Below are 22205 nucleotides of genomic sequence, written 5' to 3'. Positions count from 1 at the left end.
CTAAGAATTACTGATAACATCTAACGTATTTAACGGAATATTATATCTTTTGTCGATGAATTTAATGTTTATAACAAGGTAATATATAACATATAATAAAATCTATGATAAGATCAATTGTCTATGAGAAGGTCATAGAAATAAATATATAATAAAATATCTTATATTCTAAAAATAGTAACTTTTTATGAATATATATATATATATAATTATCATATATGTTATAATTATCACCTATGCAGACAAGTGCATAGCGTGATATAATTGTTTTTTGTTTCATAACATATATCTAGGGGAATATAATTTCTTGAATAAGAATTCGTGAAGTTACTAAAGAGTAAAGCGTCAGCCTTGTATCTTGTACAGTCGGTATCACGATCGTGGTCGGTATTGTTACAAACAAGCAATATTCAGTGGCGACTACGTACACGCTTGAGATATACACTTTATCATTCAAGTATCACATATCCTTTGCGCTTCTCAGTGATGAATCCATTCAGGTGATTAATGTTTGCCTAAACAAACCGTAAATCAGCTACGAAAATATTCGCTAGGACAAAAGTTATCGTTTCATTTATAGCAAAGGTGATGATTGTAAAGTGAAACAATCAAAGAGGACAAGGAAAGATATCTATATTACCTCAAACTTCTATCAATGTGTGTAGTGCACAATTGTATATTATTGAACTTCCAAAACTTTTTTAACAACGTTTAAAATTGTTAACTCCATATTTATCTCATCAGTATTTGCGATGATCTCTGATAAAATTGTCGCATTTATGCTTACAGAGAAAATCTAATAATTGTAAAAAAATGTGTATTATTAAAAAATGTCGATGAAATATTTTAAACAATGATTGTAATTCAGTTAAAAAAAGCAGTTTTAGGGACATATGGTAAGTAATTGATGATATATTCCGTTTAATTTTCGATATTACAAGAGCAGATGCATATCTTGATAAAAAACAATGTTTATCAAGCTTTAATAAGAACTATTTTTGTAATAGTCCTAAACGTGTAACACCTAAACGATAGTGGAGGTTTAAAATATCTATATACTGCAAATCACTGCAACAGAAAATAATGAATCGGTATTGGTTGTAAGTCAAGATTTTGATTTTCATGAAAGCTGTGAATAATCCATTTTGGAATAATGCATAAATGGAGTACCTCTTCATTATAAGCTCAGTCACTCAAAATTTCTAAACAATCATTGTGTTTTGCATGTGTATTTATCTTTCCTTTTATTTCAAACAAATAAAGGTATTGGAGGAAAAGGAGAAAACATGTAACCATATTATTTTTTTGACCTATTATTTATTATAATAAACATAACTTGTATGAAATTAATTTCTGTATCATCATCTAGCTAATCTAAACTTTACTATATTTTGTTATTATTATATAAGAAAATTGAGTTTATCTAGAATAAAAGACTGCAGTAAAACAAATGGTGACATTTCTTCATACTGATATATTCACTTTTGATCTTAAGCTTTCTAAGTGATACAAAACTAATATTTTTGGTACAAGAAAAAATACAGTATAATTAATATAATTATATGATATTATTTTAGTAATATTTCATATCTAAACCATATAGTATATTGCAATATATTATTGATTACATATATATATTCTTTTACTTTTTACAATTGTTTCAAATTTTCTTCCTCACATACGTTTCAGATTAGAAGAATACATGGAATCAAAATGGCACGTAGACGTAAAAGTGAAATGAAATCATCCGTAAAAACATCACTTAAATATGTACCTGTTCGAAAATCTAGTAGACAAATAGCCAAAAAGCAATTAGAAGAAAAAAAGATTAATGGAGATGTTTTACAAATATCTTACTCAAACGACTCAGAAGATAGTAAAAGTACCACAGAATACCAAACCCAAGTACTTCCAAAAAAGAATCAAAATTCTTTAAGGAAGCATAACAAGCATAAGAACATTTCTAATAGTAATGTACTTGCAATTAATGAAGAGTGTTCATATTCCACAACATCCCAGTATAAAAAAGATGCTAGTGAAAGTGATAGTCAAGATGGAATGGACATCATAGTTGATCAATCTAATAAACTTAGTCCTGAAGATGTTCAACAAGTAGTTGTTGGTAATCCGAATAAAGAAATTGTAACTGAATCTGATTCTGCTGAAATCGAAATATGGCCAGAAGATGTAATAGAAGAAACTGTAATATGCGAAGAGATGGAGGTTAAAGAAGAACTTAAGGGTAGTGGTTGCAGCTTAAAACAAAATGACAATGTAATTGTAAAAGAAGTATTAGTTGTAAACACTCCCTCTTTAGAAACAAAAAATTTTGTAGAATACACTGTGATACAAAATGAGAATGGCATGGAATCCATGTTAATAGAATCTGATTCAAGAAATACACCTAATAATGAATGTTATTGCAATATGCAAAGTGACGTGTGTAATTTACATAAAACAGGGAATTCCATGCCAGCCTTATGTATAGATGTGCCAATGACTTCTAATGATAGAAATAACAAATCAACTAATTTAGAAAAATCATATACTCATAGTAAGGATATAATTAATGATCAAGGAGACCTATATGCAAATAAAGATGCATATACAAAAAAGTTGCAAGAAACTTTATCTAAAGATGATGTGTTCTGTAAGATAGATAACAAATTAGCAGATATGCAAATTAGTGAACCTTCAAAAGAAATACAAAAATTAGTTAATGATTTATCCAATACAGAAAACATAATGTCTCCATTACAAATTGCTGGAAACACAGAGAAGGTGATACCAATGAGTGTTGATGAAGAAAGCAGTTCCTCAATACTAGATAAAATGGAACAACTGCATCAATCAAATAACTCTGCTATGTTGGTTGATATTGTAGAGAAAAGTATTACAGAGCTAAATAATGATTCTTGCAATGATAAGGTAGACTGTACAAATCAGCATTTATTAAAATCAAAAGTATTATCAGATAAAAAAAATGGAAATCAACGTAAAACAGTACATTTGCAACAAGTTAATGAGGAATTGTATGGTGATAGTGAAGTGGATAGCAAAATTGATGGGGAAGATACAAAACTATCTAGCAGCAGTGATAATAGTAATGATACACTATTATCTATGAGTAACTGTAAATTAACAGAATTTGATACAAAATGTAATAATAATTCAAATGATATTGATAAAAAGGTTGAATTTAGAAGCAGAAGTGGTAGCACTGACACAACAGGTTCAGAAAGTGGATCAAATAGTTCTGGTGTAAGAAGGAGTAGTAGAATTAGGTCAATTGGTTTAATGAAACAAAGGTATGTATTTTAATATAATATAAATATGTAAATCATATAAAATATTTTTTTAAACAAATTAACTAAAACAAACAGACTTTCTATTATTGAAAATAATATGTACACATGAGTTTAGGTGAATTTAAAACAAAAGGATGATTTGTTTTTATGCCATTTTATAGATCACGAGGACGTGGTTTAGTTATGAAACCTAATGTAGATATTGCAAAAACAAGTGTTCAACAGGAACGAGAAAAAGTAGTTAATAATGTTGTTTCAATTGCTCAAGAAATGAAAATGGATAATATATCTGAATCACAATTAGATAAAGAAACTAATATCAGTAAGGCAGTAAATACATTTGAGTCTCTTACATTGCTAGCAACAACTTGTAATACTACAGGCTACGATTCAGATTCCTCTAAACCTGTTAAAGTAAAATCTCGTTGGCGAAGATCAAGTGAACTTGAAATGGGTGGATCAAATACAGGGACTGTATCTACATCAGCAATTGGATCTGTATTTGGAACTATAATTGCAAATATATCTGAATCTGGATCATGTTCAACTGTTAAAACCACAAGTGGATCTTTAACAGATATTAATTCTTCAGATTCTCCATCTGGATCAACAACAATTACAAATTTTCAATCTAATACAGAGACAGAACAAACAAAAGAGGTATCGACATCAGTTAACAATAATAATATTGTGCAAATTCCAAAAACTGTGGGTGCAAGAATTTTATTACCTATGGTTCCTGAAATAAAAGACAGAGAAATGGAAGAAAGGCTAAGTCAGTTTGAATATTTGCGTGAAAATTTATATTTGACAGAAAGGTATGTAAATAGAATAAAGCCCATGAAATTATGATATGTATAATAATAATACTTTTAGATACACAAATAAGGAGACGAAGAGAATGGTATGTGATTGCTTTTTAACAGAGGAAGAAATTGAAAGAGGAGAACTAGGTTGTGGAGAAGACTGTCTAAATAGACTTCTTATGATAGAGTGGTACATATTATATATTCATACATTTAAATTAAATGTAAAACGTTAATAAAAAAATAAGCTTTATACAATATGTTATGTATTTTCTAGCGGCCCTCGATGTGTAGTAGGTGATCGTTGCACAAATAAAAGATTTCAAAACTGTGAATATGCAAAATGTGAAGTATTTAGAACAGAAAAAAAGGGATTCGGATTACGAGCTATGGTTGACTTGTTAGCGTAAGTAAGTTTTTTTACAACTATAATATAATAAAATTCTTTATTAATAAATGCTATTTTTAAACATCAGAGGAGAATTTATAATGGAATATGTAGGTGAAGTAGTTGATCCAAAAGATTTTCGACGTAGAGCAAAAGAATATTCAAAAGATAAAAATAAACATTATTATTTTATGGCATTAAAATCAGATCAAATCATAGATGCGACTCTGAAAGGAAATGTTTCTCGATTCATAAATCACAGTTGCGATCCAAATTCTGAAACTCAAAAAGTAAGTATAACTAGTAAAAATAAATTTTAAATTATATATATAGAGCTTTATCTTTATAATTGAAATTTGTACAGTGGACAGTGAATGGTGAATTGAGAATTGGCTTTTTTAATAAAAAATTTATAGCTGCTGGTGAAGAAATTACATTTGACTATCATTTTCAACGTTATGGGTATGTATGTTAATAGTATTTTAGTTGATTAGTATTTTGGTACGTTAATGATATGTAACAAAGTATGTCCCTTGTGCAAAATTTTATCGCACAATTAGCAAAGAGGCACAAAAATGTTTTTGTGAAGCACCCAATTGTCGCGGTTGGATTGGTGAAACGCCTGAGGAAGAAAAAGAAAAGATTGAAAAGAAAGAAAAACGTGAGAAAGATATGAAGAAAAAGAAAGGTGAAAAGAAACAAGCTGATTATATGGAAGATGAAGATGTGAGTAATATAAATATAATTTTGTTTTTACTAATTTGAACTATTTAATAATTCATTTGATTTATTTTTAATATTATTTTAGTTGGAAGAAGAAATAGATAAACTATGCTCAGGTGGTTTGAAAAATAGAGCCCATACATTAACATTAAGTAGATTAATGGTACGTAGCAGAGAATTAGAACACAGAACACGGCTTTTACGTCTCATACAAAGCGGAGAACAGCCATGTCGAAGATTATTTTTGGATTATCATGGTTTACGTTTGATTTGGAGTTATGTTATGGATATTTCTACTAATGATTCTGATGAAGCACAACAGTTTCGACTAGAAGTTTTGAAAACCCTAAATACACTTCCAATCCCCAATAAAACAATGTTAATGGATAGTAAAATTTATAATGTGGTAGAAAAATGGTCAAGACGATTGTATTTTTCTTTGAGTGGAGATTCTCCTGAAGATGATCAAGGAAAATCAAAATCAAATAGTGATGAATTGCCAGTTAATTATGACAGCAATGAAAAAAGAAACTCTTATCCATTGACTGATATAGAAAAACAAGAAAATAATATTGAAATTACTGACATAAAATCTGATAACACAGATCAAAATCTTATTCCTGAATTAGCTTTGAGTCTTTTAGCTGAGTGGTCAAATTTAAAAGAAGTTTTTCGTATACCGAAAAAGGAAAGAATTGAACAAATGAAAGAACATGAGAGAGAAGCAGATCGTGGATACAGAGAAGAATTAGAAAAAGATGAAAAAAGAGGAACGTCGTATGACAGGCATAGATCTGATAGATATGGGAGAAACGAAGTAGAGAAACGTGGGGATAGAAGACGAGGACGAGAATCTCCAGAATCTGAACATACTCGAACAAAAGATAAGAGAATAGAAGAAAGAAGTAGCTTAGTTCCAATTCCGCGAATGACGAAATACGAGCGCAGACAATTATTTGCTTTAAAAGTAGCTAAAGAGGAAGAAGAACGACAGCGTCGTCAACAGCAAGAATCGTGGCAAGATCATGAAACTAGATGTTTGGCATTAGGTATAGATCCTCATACCACGGCTATGGTAGACCCACAAACAGGATATCCTGTTTTTTACAATCCATCAATTGGACAATGGCAACAATATCCTACACAAGGTTTTAATCCATATATATATTTTTTTATACATTTATGTTGCATAGTTCTTAAATGATGTAAGCCCAAAAATTTGACTTTATAATGAACAATTTCTATTGGCCTTGAAAGAAAGGATAATTTGTCATAACTTATACCTATGTATATTATATTTCCTAAAAGTCATTGAAATTGACTTACACCATTTAGAAACTAAGTCCATTTCTTCTTATATGATTATTTCATTCATATAAAATTTTATTATATAGATGGAGAAATAAATCAGCAATGTACTTCAGTGTATGTAGCTGGACCACAGGCAGTATCTAGCCATACTCAACCCGGAATGGTATCGCAAAGTTCACATGTCCTAGCACCATCAATTTCTTCTGAAATATCACCTGGCATGTCGAGTAACATACCTTCAGGTGTACCTCCAGTGGTGTACACGTTAAGTCAAACGCCTGTATATAATCAAAGCACAACAGCTTATTCTTTACTGTCTCATTGTCATCAACAATACCCCGAAGGCCAATTGCCACTCTCGAATAATTTAGTTTCTAGCGGAACATCGGTTCCGCTCCAAACCGAATCTCTTTACGAACATATTGAAAAGCAGTCAGACCAACAATTTTCTGCTACATTCAGACAATCGCAGCCTGAAGCACCTCCTATAGATTTACCACCCAAATGGAAGAGTGCAACTGATAGTAGAGGCAGAACATATTATTATCATGTAAAAGAACGAATATCGCAGTGGTTGCCTCCTCCGCCAGATCATATTGGAGTTCAACCAGATTCGTCATCGACTTCAGAATCTAGTGAAGAATCTAGTTCATCCAACGAAGAAGATGAAGAAATTGACGAAGACAATAACGAAGAATCAAGAAACGAAGAGTTAAGCTTAAATAACACTTTGATAGAAAAATCGTTAAATGGTTCTAAGCATAATGTACCTAAAAAAAGTACGGTTCATAATATAAGCGGATGTTCAGGTCTTTTTCCGGAAGGCAAGAAAAGAAGAGAGGGTTTAGTTCAAGAAAGAATTATTAGCGTACGTTATATTTCATGTTTTTCCTGTTTATTACAATTAATACGTATTTTTGTATTCATTCTTATATATTATGTTTGTATATTTTATAGCCACGTCGAGAAGAAGACCGTATGGATCACAAAACGCACAAAGGAATAAAGGAGAAATTACGACGTCAAAAAGAAAGAGCCAAGTTTAAAGAACACGTTGAGAAAATACGAAGACATCGCCGTAGTAACAAATCTAAATCGCATTCACGACACAGTTTAAATAAATTACAACTACCGTCGTCTGATTTATCCACAATGTCAGAGAGAAAGATTAAAGATACTTTTAGGATAAATATGGCGAATGTCATGGTACATTTTTTGAATCCGTATAGGAAAAACGATTGTAAACAAGGTAGAATAACAAATACGGAAGATTTTAAACATCTTGCTAGAAAGGTACGTTTGCAGAAGAAAATCTTTTTAAATAAATTTTTTTACGGATTATATCATTTTTTTTAAGCAGAAATGTTAAATTTAATTTTTTAATAATCTTTTCTGTTTTAGCTTACACATTTTGTACTTGCAAAAGAATTAAAACACTGTAAAAGTGTTGATGAATTACAATGTAATGAAAATGTTAAACACAAAGCTAAAGATTTTGTACGTAAGTATATGAGTAAATTTGGCGCAGTTTATCAGAAAAGCACTGATGAAGATTAATTATGTAACTTATGACATGAAGTTGTTATTTATTATACGAATCCTTCACTTTGAACATTGTAATATATCTACTAAAAAAAATATATTCAAGTAATGCCTGTATGTAGATATATATATCTGTAATTATCATTATTGTAATATAGATGAATTTGTACATGCTTCATAAACATTCTGGTAATTTAGCCATTAAGAAATTAGCAAATTTCTAATTTCGTACATTCAATGTATAAACTTTATATTTTCATTTGGTAGATAATAATATGTATGTTATATCTTTAAAAAAAAAGTGCATTTTATGTCCTGCTATAATGTACATCTTGCATAATTATATTAAGTATTGATTTTGCCTTTTATTATCAGTTTTAAAAGATGACATTAAATATTGTATTGTGAAATAATCAATATCAAAAGTCTTAAATATTGTACATAATTATAAATTGTAAAAGAATTTTTAACTGTTTCATAAAAGTAAGTTGCAATTATTATCTTCTTAATGTGTATAAAAAGCAAATGAAATTAAAAATAATAAATTTTGCATTTACAAACTTATTTTCTATCTATTTAAAACTTTATGTATTATAGTTTTTTAGACGAAAGCAATATATGCAAATTTCAACGAAAAAAATGTTTGAATAAAAGAAATTATTTATTATTAATAGGCTACAACTTATTGAAGTTGTTTCTCAGAAGTATTGTTTTCAAATACACCAAAAAGTTAATTTATTTTTTATAAGAAAATATTATTTGTGTAGAGATTATCTTTTTGCTGTCAAAAAATTATATTTGAAAATTAACGTAAAACGGTCTTACAATTTGTAATATACATATGAATATTGTATTATGTATATATGTACATATTATTACGGTGTAGATATTTATACATACCTACAAATTTTTTTTACACCAATACGTAAATATTAAAAGTTGAATAAATCTCTAAAGTAGTATGTCACTGTACATAATCTCGTTAACAAAATACATTTATTATTTTATTCTAAGTAATTAAATTTTTAATTATTTAATCAAACGTTATTCTGAAATCAAGATCGACAACGCTTTTGGTCGCTAGAGGCGCTAGTGAGTACTGTACATCAAGATACTGATATAACAATGTCTCAAGTACATGTAATTTTATATTGCGTATAAATTAAATAAAATTCGTAAATGATTTTATTCATTAAACATAGCTTACATATCTTAGATTATGTCAATCACGTGTTTTATTAAAATTTAACATATTTCAATATGTCAAAAATGAACGCGCGATAGAAAAATTTGACGCACATTGACAACATAAAAATGCGATTCCGCTGTAGATTGAGAATTCGTCACGTCACATATATATAATATTTATGATATAGAACGATTTTTACGGTAAAAAAACTTACTTTTTACCTTGAGATAAGATATTATTATCAAAAGAGAAGAAAGTGGTCTTTTACGGTTGACGTGAGAATAAAATATTTTTCGAACAATGGATATTCTGAAACCGGAATTAATTTGGGTAGATGGCCGATGTTATAGAGTATTAGAAAATATTGAACGGACGGATGCTCGCGACGTTCCTCCTTACTTCGAAGACAATAATTACCATTTGGATGACAAAGATTCTGAGGATGAATATTACGATACAGATATAGAAATTGTACCATATGGATCAACAAAATTTAAATATACATTTCGTGTACCAAAGTATACAAATTTTGTAAGATACGTTATGTAATAAATTCAACATGTAACAATGATTAATGATTGCCAAAATATTTTAGAGCATTTTTTCCATATATTATTGGAGCTAAACATGCAGTACGTAAAAGATTAGAAAGTGAAACTGGAACGTTAATACAAATTCCAAAATTAGGCCAAGATGGAGATATTGGTAATTACACTTTAAATTTTTGATTAAAATATGAAACTTTATTTTCATAATACAATTATGTATCTGTATTTTAACAGTAATAATTGGTTCTGATCGCAAAGGAATAATAACTGCACGCCGGAGAATAAATTTATTAATGGAAGCAACTAGGAAGAAATTAGAATTTACACACTTTTTATCAATACCTTTAAATGAAGGTCATATAATAATGAAGTTTAATATGTTTAAAAATGAAGTCCTGACAAATTCAGGAAAGAAATCCAGAGGTGTGGATGAAACAATTTTCCAAACACCAAGTAAATTACATCTTACTATTGGTTTAATGACATTACTTGATGAAACAGAAAGAAATAAAGCTATAGAAGCTTTATATTATTGTAACGAGCATATTGTAAGGTAAAGAAAATAATATGATATAAAAAATATCTTCTGTTGTTACAAATTTGCTAAAGTTTATTTCATATCATTTTTTTATAATAAATTACAGACCTACTATTGAAAAATATGGACAAATTCCTATACACTTACAAGGAATTGATATAATGCAGGATGATCCTAGTGAAGCAAAAGTTATATATGCAAAGCTAGTTAATAAAACTGAGGTTTTGCAAAAGATAGTAGATGAAATTGTAGACTATTATGTCAAGATAGGTAAGACAGCAAATAATACTTTTTAATAGTAGAATATGAGTGCATATGTTAAAGGCATTAATAGCTTATACAACAAGAAGCATACTGATAGTAAAATGCGTTGCTTAGGTTTAATAATCAAAAGTAAACGTCAATCAAACAAACTGCATTTAACTCTTATGAATACAACTTTTCAAATAACTGAAGAAGAAAAAAATAGTAACAACTTTATAACATTTGATGCAAGAGAAATATTGAAGGTAAATATATTTAATTATTTAAGTTGTAATATACTAGTTGCAACTAAGAAACTAAAATTTTTTAGGCTCATGAAAATACAACCTTTGGCGAAACCATATTGAAACAAATTCACATATCGCAACGTCATACAATTGGTAGTAATGGATACTATCTAGCAACTGCAAAAATTAATCTACTTGAAGGTTTATAAATGAATTGTATATGAATTTATATATACAATTATTTTTTAAAATACCAAAATTATGAGATGGCAATTGGATATAAATAATTCGTATAGGAAATACATAGTTTCAAGATAAGATATTTTCTAAAAGTATATTAGCATGTTTTTTAAAGTTATTATCCTGTTTTAAATGAAATTTTGTATATTTCTGTTATTATATAGCTTTTATTTTACTAAAGTATTTCATAAGGTAAATAATAACATTAAATATATCCATGATACTAGTATAAGCATTTATAATAAGTAATAATTGTAATTGATCATTAAAACTTGATGAGTTGTATTTATGTTTACAGATGAACCTGTGTAACAATTTGAAAATTCGATTTTCCTATATAATTCATTCTTTAGATGTATTTGCATACCAATGTAAATATTCTGGATTAAAATTCTACATAATTTCGTAATGTAAATATCCTGGATTAAGTACCTACAAACTTTAATCTTTAAATGCAAAAAATATTTTCAAAAGGTTGGACAATATTTTTGGTGTTTTGTATATGTCAAAATATGAAAAAAGGTCCTGTATATTAAAGAAAAAAAATTTCGAATTACAAGCAAAAGAATAAATGAATTTATAGTAAGTGTGCAAACTGTTTTCATAATTGTCTGTTTGCTAAAGTATGCCAGTAATAATTTCAAAACAACATATGAATGAAAATTATTGATATTTTCTTTATGTAGTTAGATATTTTATTATATGTGTCAGTTTTGTTAATATTGCTGGACAATGATAATTTATATTTCCTCGTTTATTTTATATGTATATATCGCTATGATAACTGTCTTATATGTTACAGTATAAAAAGTGTTTATTAACATGTCCTGTATCACACAGGCCGATAATAATCCATGGTAGCAATTAAACATAAAGCTTCCATTGGACTAAAAAAGATATGTTTTAACTCATTTTTTAGTGAATATATAAGAAAGAAGATCTAGGTACCATGAATTCAGGCTTTCATGTCAAGTATTTTAATGTAAGTCTTTAACTCTTTTTTTAATCTCTTTTATTCTTATTTTCTTGCAGTTCTGCATAGAAGAAAGATTTATTAAATTAGAATATTTAATTAGAAAATAGTCCTTATACTGAATTCCTGACACTTTAATCTCTTTTTATCTACTTTACTTCAGTAATTTAATATTGTACATATTCGACTGCTTAATGAATGATCTACTTCTATTAACTATCACAAGTTACTAATGGCTCACGAGATACAAAATGAGTTCAATATGTGTACAAACAGCCAAATATAAATTCAATATTCACTTTCAAAGTGAGATTGATATAAAATATTTTACACAAATTCTTTGTCACAAAAAACTATTATAATGAAAGTTAATACAATTCTTGTCTTCAAATAATTCACAAACAAAAATTTGTATTGTATGTAAATTGGCATATAGTATATATTTACTTTTTATTATATTAAGATTTTCTCCAGTAACTTTTTAAGAAATTATAAAATTATAAAAATATAACGCGTTTGCGTTTTTTGAACCTTGAAGATCCAGAGCGTTATTGTTCTCTGTACTTTTTAAACAAGGAGATCTTCATGTATGATATTTTTATATAAATTCAAAATAAAGTATTTTTTCAATATTGTAATTTTTCTTATTTCACCTAATGTTATTTTATCGCTTTAATATACTTTTTGCTTTTTTTATAATTTTGTAACGTGATAAATATCACGATCGGATCGAAGACGCATGCGTAATGAGTACTAAAAGAGTGTCATACGTCAAAATAGTAATAGACGAATCAGAACCATATGATGTTTTTTATCAAATTATATACACATAATGAAACTTAAGTTCTCGACTTTTATCACCGTAAAAAGAACTCTAACCTCTTCCCTCTTGCATGTAATATTTAATACGAAATATTAACAAACACATATTTGTAAAGAAATTAATTTATAATTACTAATATTAATTCGATATAGAAATATTAAATATATCTGGTATAGAAATATTTTAAACATATATCAATATGTCACTAAATTTTTTTTAAGCTAAAAATTTCATTATTTGGAATTGGACATCACATAATCTTATCCTACGATATGCTTGTTAGATATTCAAATTACTTTTACAATTTTTAATATCGCTAATCACTAATTGTTATAATTATTATTAAAAATAAACAATTGATAATATCAATTTGCCATAATATCAATTATTTTAGTACTAGTGCAACAGGTTATTGAAATTTTCATAACAATAATGGATCATCTACAATAAATTGAATAATTTGTTACTTAATCATTCAATATTTTTAAATGTGCAGGATAAAATACACATGTACCATCTCTACTATGATACAATGTATATACATGTATTATGTTATATATGATATAATACATGCTAATTAATAGTTAGATATTGACATTAAATTATCTGATTCTTCAGGTTTATGAAAAATGCATGGAATCAAGAGAATATTAGTTTTCTGTACATTAACAACCATTTTACCAATTCTACTTCTTGTGACACCATTATATTTACGTTATAATTTCTATGCCAATGTAGCATATGCTGTAATGGATTCTGATATCTTGGAAATTACAGATGGTATTTCTACAATATTTTGCTCTGTAAATACACTTTAATTTTGATCATATATGTATTATATTAATTAATTATATATAAAATCAAATATAAATTATTATTAATAATGATATATAGGCACATACTTTACAAATGAATAGAACATTTAATGCGTTTCAAATGCCACACAAACCGGAAATAACTTCATATAGAAAACATATACGTCTTAAAAAAAGTATGGTTTTACCAGATGATACATTGGAGTACTGGGGATTTTATCTCTTAGGAGGATCAAGCGTGGCACTTTCTGTGTGCTCAAGGTAATGCAATTTTAAAATATTATAATATTTTTTAGTTAATACATAATTGCATATAATAATTATTTGCATAGATTTGAAGGTGCTTCTATACTTGTTGTTAAGGGGGAACGAAATTTGCGAACATGTGGAATGTTAGAGCATCACAATACACAAATTGCGGAGGGCATATTTTTACCAGAAGCAAAAAAACAAGTTAAAGTAACATTTAAATCAAATGCAGAACAAATTAATTCTAATAATACTATTATACAGAACAATTACAATGAAACACTAAATGACATTGAAGATATATTGTTATGGGATCATACATTGAACAATACTGATCAAAATATTGGGGCACACTATCCTTATTTAAACAGTTTTATGTCTAATATGGAAAATTATGAAGAAGAAGCAAAAGAATTATTACAGGATAAAAATATTCAACATATTATAAGATCTCTGGAAAAAGAAACTATACATACTACCAGAAGATTAAGACATGCTAGGAAGAGGAAATATAAAAAGCAAATGAAAGAAACAAGAAAAAATATTACATTGCAGGAAAGAAAAAAAGCACAAAAGAATCTTAAAAGCAATTCTTATTTTAAAAGAGATATATATAATAAATACAGTTTATTTCTAAAAAGATTACAAAGAAGCTTGAATTTAGAAGATAATGGAAAAGGTGATATTAATAACGAAATGAATATGCAAGATAAAAAAGAATCAAAAAAAAGGATCAAAAGAAATCAAGGGGTTGTTAACCCAACACTTTTATTTGATCAAGGTGTTCAACATGGTGGAAATGCAGGAAATGTAACAGATACTAATGAGGATTCTTCTGTATCCAGTTTTGAAAATGAGTTATTTAAATGTTACGGGGGATCAATTTTAATGGCTCAAGAATTTGCACCTTCTGAAAAATGCACTGATGTCACTTATTTACTGAACGGCAAACATATGCAAGCTGTGCACAACGTCATAGAAGATGGTTACTATTATTATATCTTTTATAGTGATAATGATATCGTATCGAATGACATATATGCATTATTTGATATTTATAAACCCATTTTTCATTATGAGAATATAACAAATTCTTGTATAAATCAAACAAAATGTTCCTTTTCAATTAATATGCTATCTTCTGATAGAGTAATTGTTGAAATACCAACTAAAGATGGTCTTGAATACGAAATAGATGATGTTAATCTGCTTTTATCAATTTGTCATCCACGAATGGAAGTGTATATAATTTTTCCTGTTGCAGTATTATTCTTTATTCTTACTTGTGCTTTCATGTAATAATATTTACAATTTTTTTTATCAACACAAATGTTGAATTTTGGTCGAATCGCGTATTATTATTAAGAGATATTATTCTATTGATAGAAATTCTTGAATGGGTGGAATACAAAAATATTTTCATCAGTATATGTGTTTAAAAATACATAAATATCTGTAAATATATATTTACATATTAATATATTCTGATTGTACATATATGTACATATATACGTATATATAATATATCTATACTTATATATGTAACTTATATATATATATATATATATATATATATATATATATATATATATCTTTTTATATAAAGAATTGTATAAAGTATGTGCTATTATGATGTTGCATGAGTAGCTTATATTCTATATTAAACATTCCATCCTAGCCACTAATATTTCTAAACATATAAAGCAAATGAGGTAGTGCGACGATTTGAATCAAAAGTCGCATGAAATAGTATTGAATGTATTATAAAATATTTTCGCCTATAATTACGATAACTACGATCTTTATATTGTTAGATTTGTTTTGTTAATTATTATATTCAAAAGTATATATTTCTATTATAAAATTTCAATACCTTTATTGGTGAATGCAGAAAATAAATTGTAATTTGTGTATCCATAATTTGATTAAAATACCTTAAATAACTACCTTTTGGCTTAGAATGACTTCCGGTTCATATCTCTTTACTTCTTCAATCTATTCATTAAATCTATTCTTTAAACCGAAATATATAGTATATAAATGTTATTTCAAATTCGAAAATATACAAATATATCGCTATAGACTGTTTATTTAAAAAAGATTAAGAATATGAAATGCTATCAATGTATGTAATTACATTTGCCGCAAATACCCCACTAAGAGGTCGCAGAGAATTGTGGGCAATTGACGTACTTCCTTTATGCGCAATAGACATTTGGAAAATCGCGTACGATAAAAACCAAGGAATTGAATAAAAAGCTGTTATCCACTTTTAAAAATTAATATCCCGAAACGTTCGAATTGTTTCGCGTAGAATTTTGCGTGTCGAATCACGAGAAAAGTCGATTGAAAATTTGAAGACCGCTCGCAGCGCCATTGTGCGGTGCTCATAAGAATATTCCTTGTGACGCAATAGGAACTCGTCCTTTCCGTCGACCTACCGTGAGTGGAACATGTCGCATACGTCTGAGCGAAGGTAAGTTCAGTTTTTTCATGCGTAATTGAGAAATATGCGTGCTTTCTTATATTTCACTAATTTCTTGTTTACGTTGTGCCTCTGTAAATCTGGCGCGACGCGCGGCTGGACGTCAACACTTCACGATATATCCTTAAAAAATAGTGCCGCAATCAGCGAATGCATGGGACACGAGACTGACAACATGGCGTGCATTCATTTTTGTCACATTGTTCACAAAATTAACGTTAATTCCTCGTACTTCTTCATTTTTATAACCTCTATAATTGTTGTGATTAGAAGTCATAATGGGTATCCATACGGTGGATCGCCAAACTCTCAGAAAAATATATTTGAGAAGCTTTATTATAGGAACTGCATGCTCTCTACTCGTACTTGCAAACACGTTTTACTTTGCATTTAAAATTACGTAATAAAAAATAGATTTTATTTGGTAAGACTAGTAAAAATGGTGCGAATCGAATAATGTTCAACAATGCTACATAAAATTGTAGGCATTATGTCTCATACAATCGAGACTCGTCTTGCTGGGGCATGCTTTCGCGTGAGTCACTGTCAACGCATCTATCAAGTCATCGATAAATTCATTATCATATCTGCAGGATGATCTAAAGGCATTGTTGATGCATTTATAGGAAATCAGATACTTTTTAACGAGGAATTCCTACGTTATTGAGATAAAATACCTTTTAACATTCGTCGCGAAATTGAAATACTATGATGTCGGATTTTTACGGTTCAAGGTCGCTAAGATTCAACATTATTTATACATTTGATTTTGGAGTAAACATATAATGCAAGTTACTGGAACAGTTTATTCATTCCTGGTACCATTGATTAGAATTAAAAAATTAAATGCTACAAATGAAATTTTTTTTTAGATATATTCTATTGCTAGTTATGCAGTTATATGTTTAAGATAAAAATCAAATTTTTATTCTGATGTGTCATTTGTATTTCAGAAACGATGATCAATGGGCAGGAGATTCCAAAAATGGTCCTAGTGAAAGTGATCAACAGACATACGATGGCCCCCCTGGCATGGAGCCCGATGGGATCATCGAATCCAACTGGGATGTTGTAAGTTAACGATTACAATAGGCTACTTATTCTTAAATTTTGAGTTTAATAGGATATCCTCTTAAAAGGATTGATTGTTATAATAATTTTGTGCTTTGTATATAAACTAGGTTGTTGACAACTTTGATGAAATGAACCTAAAAGAAGAATTACTACGTGGTATTTATGCTTATGGCTTTGAAAAACCATCTGCAATTCAACAACGTGCCATTCTGCCATGTATAAGAGGACACGATGTGATTGCACAGGCACAATCAGGTAACAAAATCAAAATATATGCTTTGATATAGAAATAACAGAATTTCGTTTCTAATTTGTGGAATGTTCAACAGGAACTGGCAAAACTGCTACATTTTCAATTTCTATTTTACAACAAATTGATACCAATATCAAGGAATGTCAAGCGTTGATTCTAGCCCCAACTCGTGAACTTGCTCAACAAGTAAGTTACAATAAAACTCTAAATGTTAGCATATTACTAACTGAACAAAATACATTTTAAATAAATATGGCTGAAAAGATATTCTAAATTAAAGTAAATTTTAAAAATCGAAGATAATCTAGTGTTGTGAACCAAGATAATAAGATATAAATCTAATAATCTATCTTATAAATCTAAGACAAACAGGTTTTCTTATCTAAGCTAAACTAAAAAAAAATCTTTTTGTTCTTTTTTTAGATCCAGAAAGTTGTTATTGCTTTGGGAGATTTTATGCATGCAGAATGTCATGCATGCATTGGAGGTACCAATGTACGTGAAGATATGCGAAAATTAGAACAAGGTGTTCACATAGTAGTTGGTACACCTGGTAGAGTTTATGACATGATTAGTCGACGGGCATTACGGGCCAGTAGCATCAAACTGTTCGTATTAGATGAAGCTGATGAAATGCTCTCTCGTGGTTTCAAGGATCAGATTCATGATGTATTTAAATTATTACCTCATGAAGTACAGGTATATAAAAATCCGGTTGTATTTTTTATATTACTGATAAAATTTACTCTTGAATAAATTATTTAACTATTTTAAAAAAATCATGAAAAATAATGAACCAACGTAGTAAAATTTCTGTTTTTCAGGTTATATTACTATCTGCTACTATGCCGACAGATGTATTAGATGTGTCTACATGCTTCATGCGAAATCCAATTCGTATTCTGGTTAAAAAGGAAGAACTTACACTAGAGGGTATTAAACAGTTCTTCATCTACGTTGAACGTGAAGAATGGAAGTTTGAGACTCTTTGTGACTTATATGATACATTGAGTATCACCCAGGCAGTTATCTTTTGTAACACGCGGCGTAAAGTAGATTGGTTAACAGAGAGTATGCGCACCCGCGACTTCACAGTCTCTGCTATGCATGGAGACATGGAACAAAAAGAGCGAGATCTCATTATGAGGCAGTTCAGAACTGGATCATCTCGTGTCCTCATAACAACTGATCTTCTAGCACGTGGTATTGATGTTCAACAGGTTTCTCTTGTCATCAATTATGATTTACCTTCTAATCGCGAAAATTACATTCACAGGTAAGTTATTATATATGTTTATATATATTATTTTATTTTCCTATAAATGATTTTAAATTATCTTTCAAATTTCATTAATTTTAAAAATTATATTTTTGAAAAAAGATACAATTTCTAAAAACTGAAAACGTTATGCACTGAAACTATATTACAGAATCGGTCGAGGTGGTCGTTTCGGTCGTAAGGGAGTGGCAATTAACTTGGTAACAGATGACGACAAACGAACATTGAAAGATATTGAACAATTCTATAATACTAGCATCGAAGAAATGCCAATGAATGTCGCAGATTTGATCTAAATCTGACTATTGGCTATAATTCATTATAATTAAAAAAAAAAAAAATAAAAGTAAGTGACATACGGAGCTCTCAGCTGATCTCTCATGGTGTGTGAGTATATATAGAGTGAGTTGGTGAACTATAATCGCTTATGTAAACGCGATCTACCGAAATATTCCAAACGTTCTCATCTCAATTTCATTTTATAACAGTAGATTACAGAAATAGTTATTCGTTACGCTAGACAAAAATTAGTACTATTATATTATAATTATTACAATTATCACTACGGATATCACTACTATATTTCTATTCCTATCACTATTGCTCTTAACTATTATTACTGTTACTGGTATATACTCTTGCGCTACTCTCTTCTTGTTCAATATTTATTACTACTACTTCTCCCGCTGCTATTCCTACTATATAACTCTCTTTTCTTAATATCTCTCGTATCCCTGTTATTATTACTATAAATACCGGGATTGCTGCAGTTTCTAATACGAATTAATAGTATTACCGCATCGATAAAGGTACAATCATTGCGATTGCTACTAGCGTGAGGTGAAGAAAGGGAGAAACTAAACTGAGAAGTGAGGCAATTCAGCCAACTTCGGTTGTTCCTTTACCTCTCTGTTCTTTCAAGTCACAGAGATATCTTACATTTTGCGTAAATGCATCTACAATCTTATCTAATGTGCCCAAATTCTATTATGAGTTTCAAATCTTTTATTTTGAATCATTTTATTTCGTCTTCTTTCTTATACAACATTTCCAATTGGATGATTTATTCTATGTTCTGTTGTCCCTCTTCAACACTTTTACCACCGCGATTACAACGTGTTTGTCTAGGCAGAGGTTTAGTTGGGTATTGGAAGGGGTACTTTAATCACAAGCGTTGTCGAAGGAGATGTACATTCAGACTTTAGATGATATGAATTTTTTGTATGTCCCAAATCCTAAGTACATACCTTCATTAAGAAATAAAGTGTTTGACCTTTTAATTGTGGTTTTTGTTATTGCATTCACTATTATATGCTCGAATACTTTAAAAAAAATTTTCATTTTATAATGGAAAATCCAACTAAAAGGTATTTTTAAAACAAAAAAAGAAAGGAAACCGCGTGTAAATCGGTTACAATAAATTTCATTACCAGATCATATCGAGAACAAGTTCTACGAAACTGTACGCATTATCGAAAAAGTTCTCACAGTTTTTATTTGTATTTGCAGGCAATTTTGAGCGGTCCAGAAATGAGGGAGATATTTTTGGAAATAAAGACCAAATTTCGTGATTCAATATAGAAGTTTTGTAAATCGATTACCTCTCTAATTTCCTGCCCTTTGCAGGTTATTATATAAACAATATAATATAAATGTCGAATTATTTATACATACATTTGCATTATTTATTTTTAATAATTATAGAAGTCAGATTTTTACACGATCATTTTATATCTTCTCAATAAAATGGCATATGAAAATACTTTTCATTCATTAGTTGTGTATTTGTGTGCTTTGTTGGGAATAAAATTTTAATGTTTCGTATATTGTGAGAACTTTTATAATAAATATATATATATAAATATATATATATATATTATATCTTCGTAAAGAAAGTGTGTTACGAATAAATATCCGATTATTCAAGCACAGTCTTATTTTGTAACGTCGACAATAGTTTTCGAAAGTTGGAGTAATTTCATGCAATTCTTCATTTCGACATTTAATATTATTAGAACAATTCAAGGTATCTTTTCTTCCGTATGTATAAGTATTTTGAAACTGCTCGAATTTCCGAAAACTGTTCGTTATTCAATTCTGTAAATATTACAAATGATTTTTTCGAATGGTGGACTATTGTGAGTTCTATTGTATTTATACATTATAGAAAAACAATATGGTTAAATTGAACTCTTAAAATCAACACAATAAATGTGCATGTCGTTTACATACAGCCATCGCATCACTATTTTTACTTGTCTATATTTATTTTAAAATACTCATGTTTATTTTACATTAAGTGGATTATTAAGCATGTTAAGATCATAATAAGGGTTTGCGATGACCGTAAATCCTCAATATAACATAATAATCCAAGAGCCCTAAGATCCACCTTCATTTCAACGTAATTATTTACTTTATCCAAACGATATATAATAATGTGTATGTAACAACAAATAATCGATACGACTGTAATGTATTGGCACAAGTTAATATTAAAATGAATCGAAAGCCCGAATTGTTCTCAAGCCTGTTGCTTTAATAATTTCAATATTAGAAATTTGCTTTTAGAAACTAAGCATTCAAAGTCTGATTTCTTTCAATTCCAAGTGACCCTTAAATATCGATGAGTAACTAACCAAACGATTATTGATTGCTAACTTCTTGAATTATGGAAATGTCGCTGTATTTCTCAAGAGGAAGTGTACTAAGATATGGTATGTCCAATGATGCATTGAATTTCGATAATAATACGAAGTTTCTCCTTCAAACATATACAGTTGTTTAAAAAAGGAAGAGTTAATTATAAATTTTTAATCGGGTTTATATGTTTGCTATTTGTATTGAAAAATTCGAAAAGGAGAAAGTTCGGGTAATATATTCTAATCTTCTCCGTTAAGAAACATTCTGATCTTGAACCAAAAATTCTTCAAATCAAAAATAGCAAATGATTCGGAAGTGTGTCGCTGCCACTATAGTGGAAAACGCTGGACGTGAACACTTTTATTTACACTTTTTGAACCATATACATACTAATACCAAATGTATTAGTAAAATGTGTAATCATGTTTCAAATATAATAACGAGAATTGGAATAATATTTAAAAAGTACATGAACACGATTAATTTATTAAAGAACATTTGATAACATCAGTAGGTACATTATCTTT

At 28.7% G+C, this 22205-nt stretch overlaps 4 protein-coding genes across 13 annotated transcripts; all 4 read left to right on the top strand.

The window, feature by feature from the left end:
- Nucleotides 1-327: 327 nt before the first annotated feature.
- Nucleotides 328-8485, top strand: Set2 (SET domain containing 2). Of its 3 annotated transcripts, XM_069129988.1 has the most exons (14): nt 330-500; nt 581-657; nt 790-896; nt 1690-3308; nt 3470-4126; nt 4185-4304; nt 4392-4520; nt 4591-4792; nt 4867-4964; nt 5063-5228; nt 5311-6373; nt 6620-7404; nt 7494-7829; nt 7938-8484. In XM_069129988.1, exons 3-14 carry the CDS (start codon nt 894-896, stop codon nt 8091-8093), a joined length of 5334 nt encoding a protein of 1777 aa, XP_068986089.1. In that variant the 5' UTR covers nt 330-500; nt 581-657; nt 790-893; the 3' UTR covers nt 8094-8484. The 3 variants fall into 3 exon arrangements, with proteins under 3 accessions (XP_068986088.1, XP_068986089.1, XP_068986090.1); XM_069129987.1 differs by having other exon boundaries at nt 328-896; XM_069129989.1 differs by lacking the exons at nt 581-657; nt 790-896 and having other exon boundaries at nt 7938-8485.
- A 669-nt stretch (nt 8486-9154) lies between these two features.
- On the top strand, nt 9155-12026 carry LOC138188129 (activating signal cointegrator 1 complex subunit 1). 3 transcript variants are annotated; one of them, XM_069129640.1, is made up of 8 exons: nt 9155-9785; nt 9863-9972; nt 10074-10368; nt 10460-10623; nt 10732-10862; nt 10928-11045; nt 11383-11666; nt 11887-12026. In XM_069129640.1, the coding sequence occupies exons 1-7, from the start codon at nt 9568-9570 to the stop codon at nt 11394-11396; spliced, it is 1050 nt and encodes a 349-aa protein (XP_068985741.1). In that variant the 5' UTR covers nt 9155-9567; the 3' UTR covers nt 11397-11666; nt 11887-12026. The 3 variants fall into 3 exon arrangements, with proteins under 3 accessions (XP_068985741.1, XP_068985739.1, XP_068985740.1); XM_069129638.1 differs by having other exon boundaries at nt 9161-9785; nt 10050-10368; XM_069129639.1 differs by having other exon boundaries at nt 9162-9785; nt 10050-10368; nt 10928-11276.
- Nucleotides 11930-15519, top strand: LOC138188125 (uncharacterized). Of its 5 annotated transcripts, XM_069129623.1 has the most exons (5): nt 12914-12952; nt 13377-13414; nt 13499-13683; nt 13775-13956; nt 14028-15519. In XM_069129623.1, exons 3-5 carry the CDS (start codon nt 13510-13512, stop codon nt 15241-15243), a joined length of 1572 nt encoding a protein of 523 aa, XP_068985724.1. In that variant the 5' UTR covers nt 12914-12952; nt 13377-13414; nt 13499-13509; the 3' UTR covers nt 15244-15519. The 5 variants fall into 5 exon arrangements, with proteins under 5 accessions (XP_068985722.1, XP_068985724.1, XP_068985725.1 ...); XM_069129621.1 differs by lacking the exons at nt 12914-12952; nt 13377-13414 and adding an exon at nt 11930-12066; XM_069129624.1 differs by lacking the exon at nt 13377-13414.
- Nucleotides 15520-16261: 742 nt separating this feature from the next.
- Nucleotides 16262-21553, top strand: eIF4A (eukaryotic translation initiation factor 4A). 2 transcript variants are annotated; one of them, XR_011175371.1, is made up of 8 exons: nt 16262-16420; nt 17383-17500; nt 17611-17758; nt 17833-17942; nt 18180-18455; nt 18581-19032; nt 19187-19381; nt 20545-21553. XR_011175371.1 is itself a non-coding variant. In XM_069129636.1 (7 exons), the coding sequence occupies exons 1-7, from the start codon at nt 16398-16400 to the stop codon at nt 19329-19331; spliced, it is 1272 nt and encodes a 423-aa protein (XP_068985737.1). In that variant the 5' UTR covers nt 16262-16397; the 3' UTR covers nt 19332-20315. The 2 variants fall into 2 exon arrangements, 1 of the variants encoding a protein (XP_068985737.1); XM_069129636.1 differs by lacking the exon at nt 20545-21553 and having other exon boundaries at nt 19187-20315.
- Nucleotides 21554-22205: the final 652 nt, after the last annotated feature.

Source organism: Bombus flavifrons, chromosome 16 (genome assembly GCF_040668555.2).
Source record: "Bombus flavifrons isolate JBK064 chromosome 16, iyBomFlav1_principal, whole genome shotgun sequence".
Classification (NCBI taxonomy): domain Eukaryota; kingdom Metazoa; phylum Arthropoda; class Insecta; order Hymenoptera; family Apidae; genus Bombus; species Bombus flavifrons.
This window is presented reverse-complemented; position numbering and strand designations above follow the sequence as displayed.

Bases quoted from the DNA above. Each gene is read 5' to 3' on its own strand.
- Set2 (XM_069129987.1), top strand. The intron at 4,127-4,184 runs GTATGTAAATAG...TAATACTTTTAG, and splicing joins AATTTATATTTGACAGAAAG to ATACACAAATAAGGAGACGA. The intron at 4,305-4,391 runs GTACATATTATA...TGTATTTTCTAG, and splicing joins AGACTTCTTATGATAGAGTG to CGGCCCTCGATGTGTAGTAG.
- LOC138188129 (XM_069129638.1), top strand. From the start codon at position 9,568: ATGGATATTCTGAAACCGGAATTAATTTGGGTAGATGGCCGATGTTAT. The intron at 10,369-10,459 runs GTAAAGAAAATA...AATAAATTACAG, and splicing joins TGTAACGAGCATATTGTAAG to ACCTACTATTGAAAAATATG. The intron at 10,624-10,731 runs GTAAGACAGCAA...TGCGTTGCTTAG, and splicing joins AGACTATTATGTCAAGATAG to GTTTAATAATCAAAAGTAAA.
- LOC138188125 (XM_069129621.1), top strand. From the start codon at position 13,510: ATGCATGGAATCAAGAGAATATTAGTTTTCTGTACATTAACAACCATT. The intron at 13,684-13,774 runs GTAAATACACTT...AATGATATATAG, and splicing joins TTTCTACAATATTTTGCTCT to GCACATACTTTACAAATGAA. The intron at 13,957-14,027 runs GTAATGCAATTT...TTATTTGCATAG, and splicing joins GCACTTTCTGTGTGCTCAAG to ATTTGAAGGTGCTTCTATAC.
- eIF4A (XM_069129636.1), top strand. From the start codon at position 16,398: ATGTCGCATACGTCTGAGCGAAG. The intron at 17,759-17,832 runs GTAACAAAATCA...AATGTTCAACAG, and splicing joins GATTGCACAGGCACAATCAG to GAACTGGCAAAACTGCTACA. The intron at 17,943-18,179 runs GTAAGTTACAAT...TTCTTTTTTTAG, and splicing joins CTCGTGAACTTGCTCAACAA to ATCCAGAAAGTTGTTATTGC.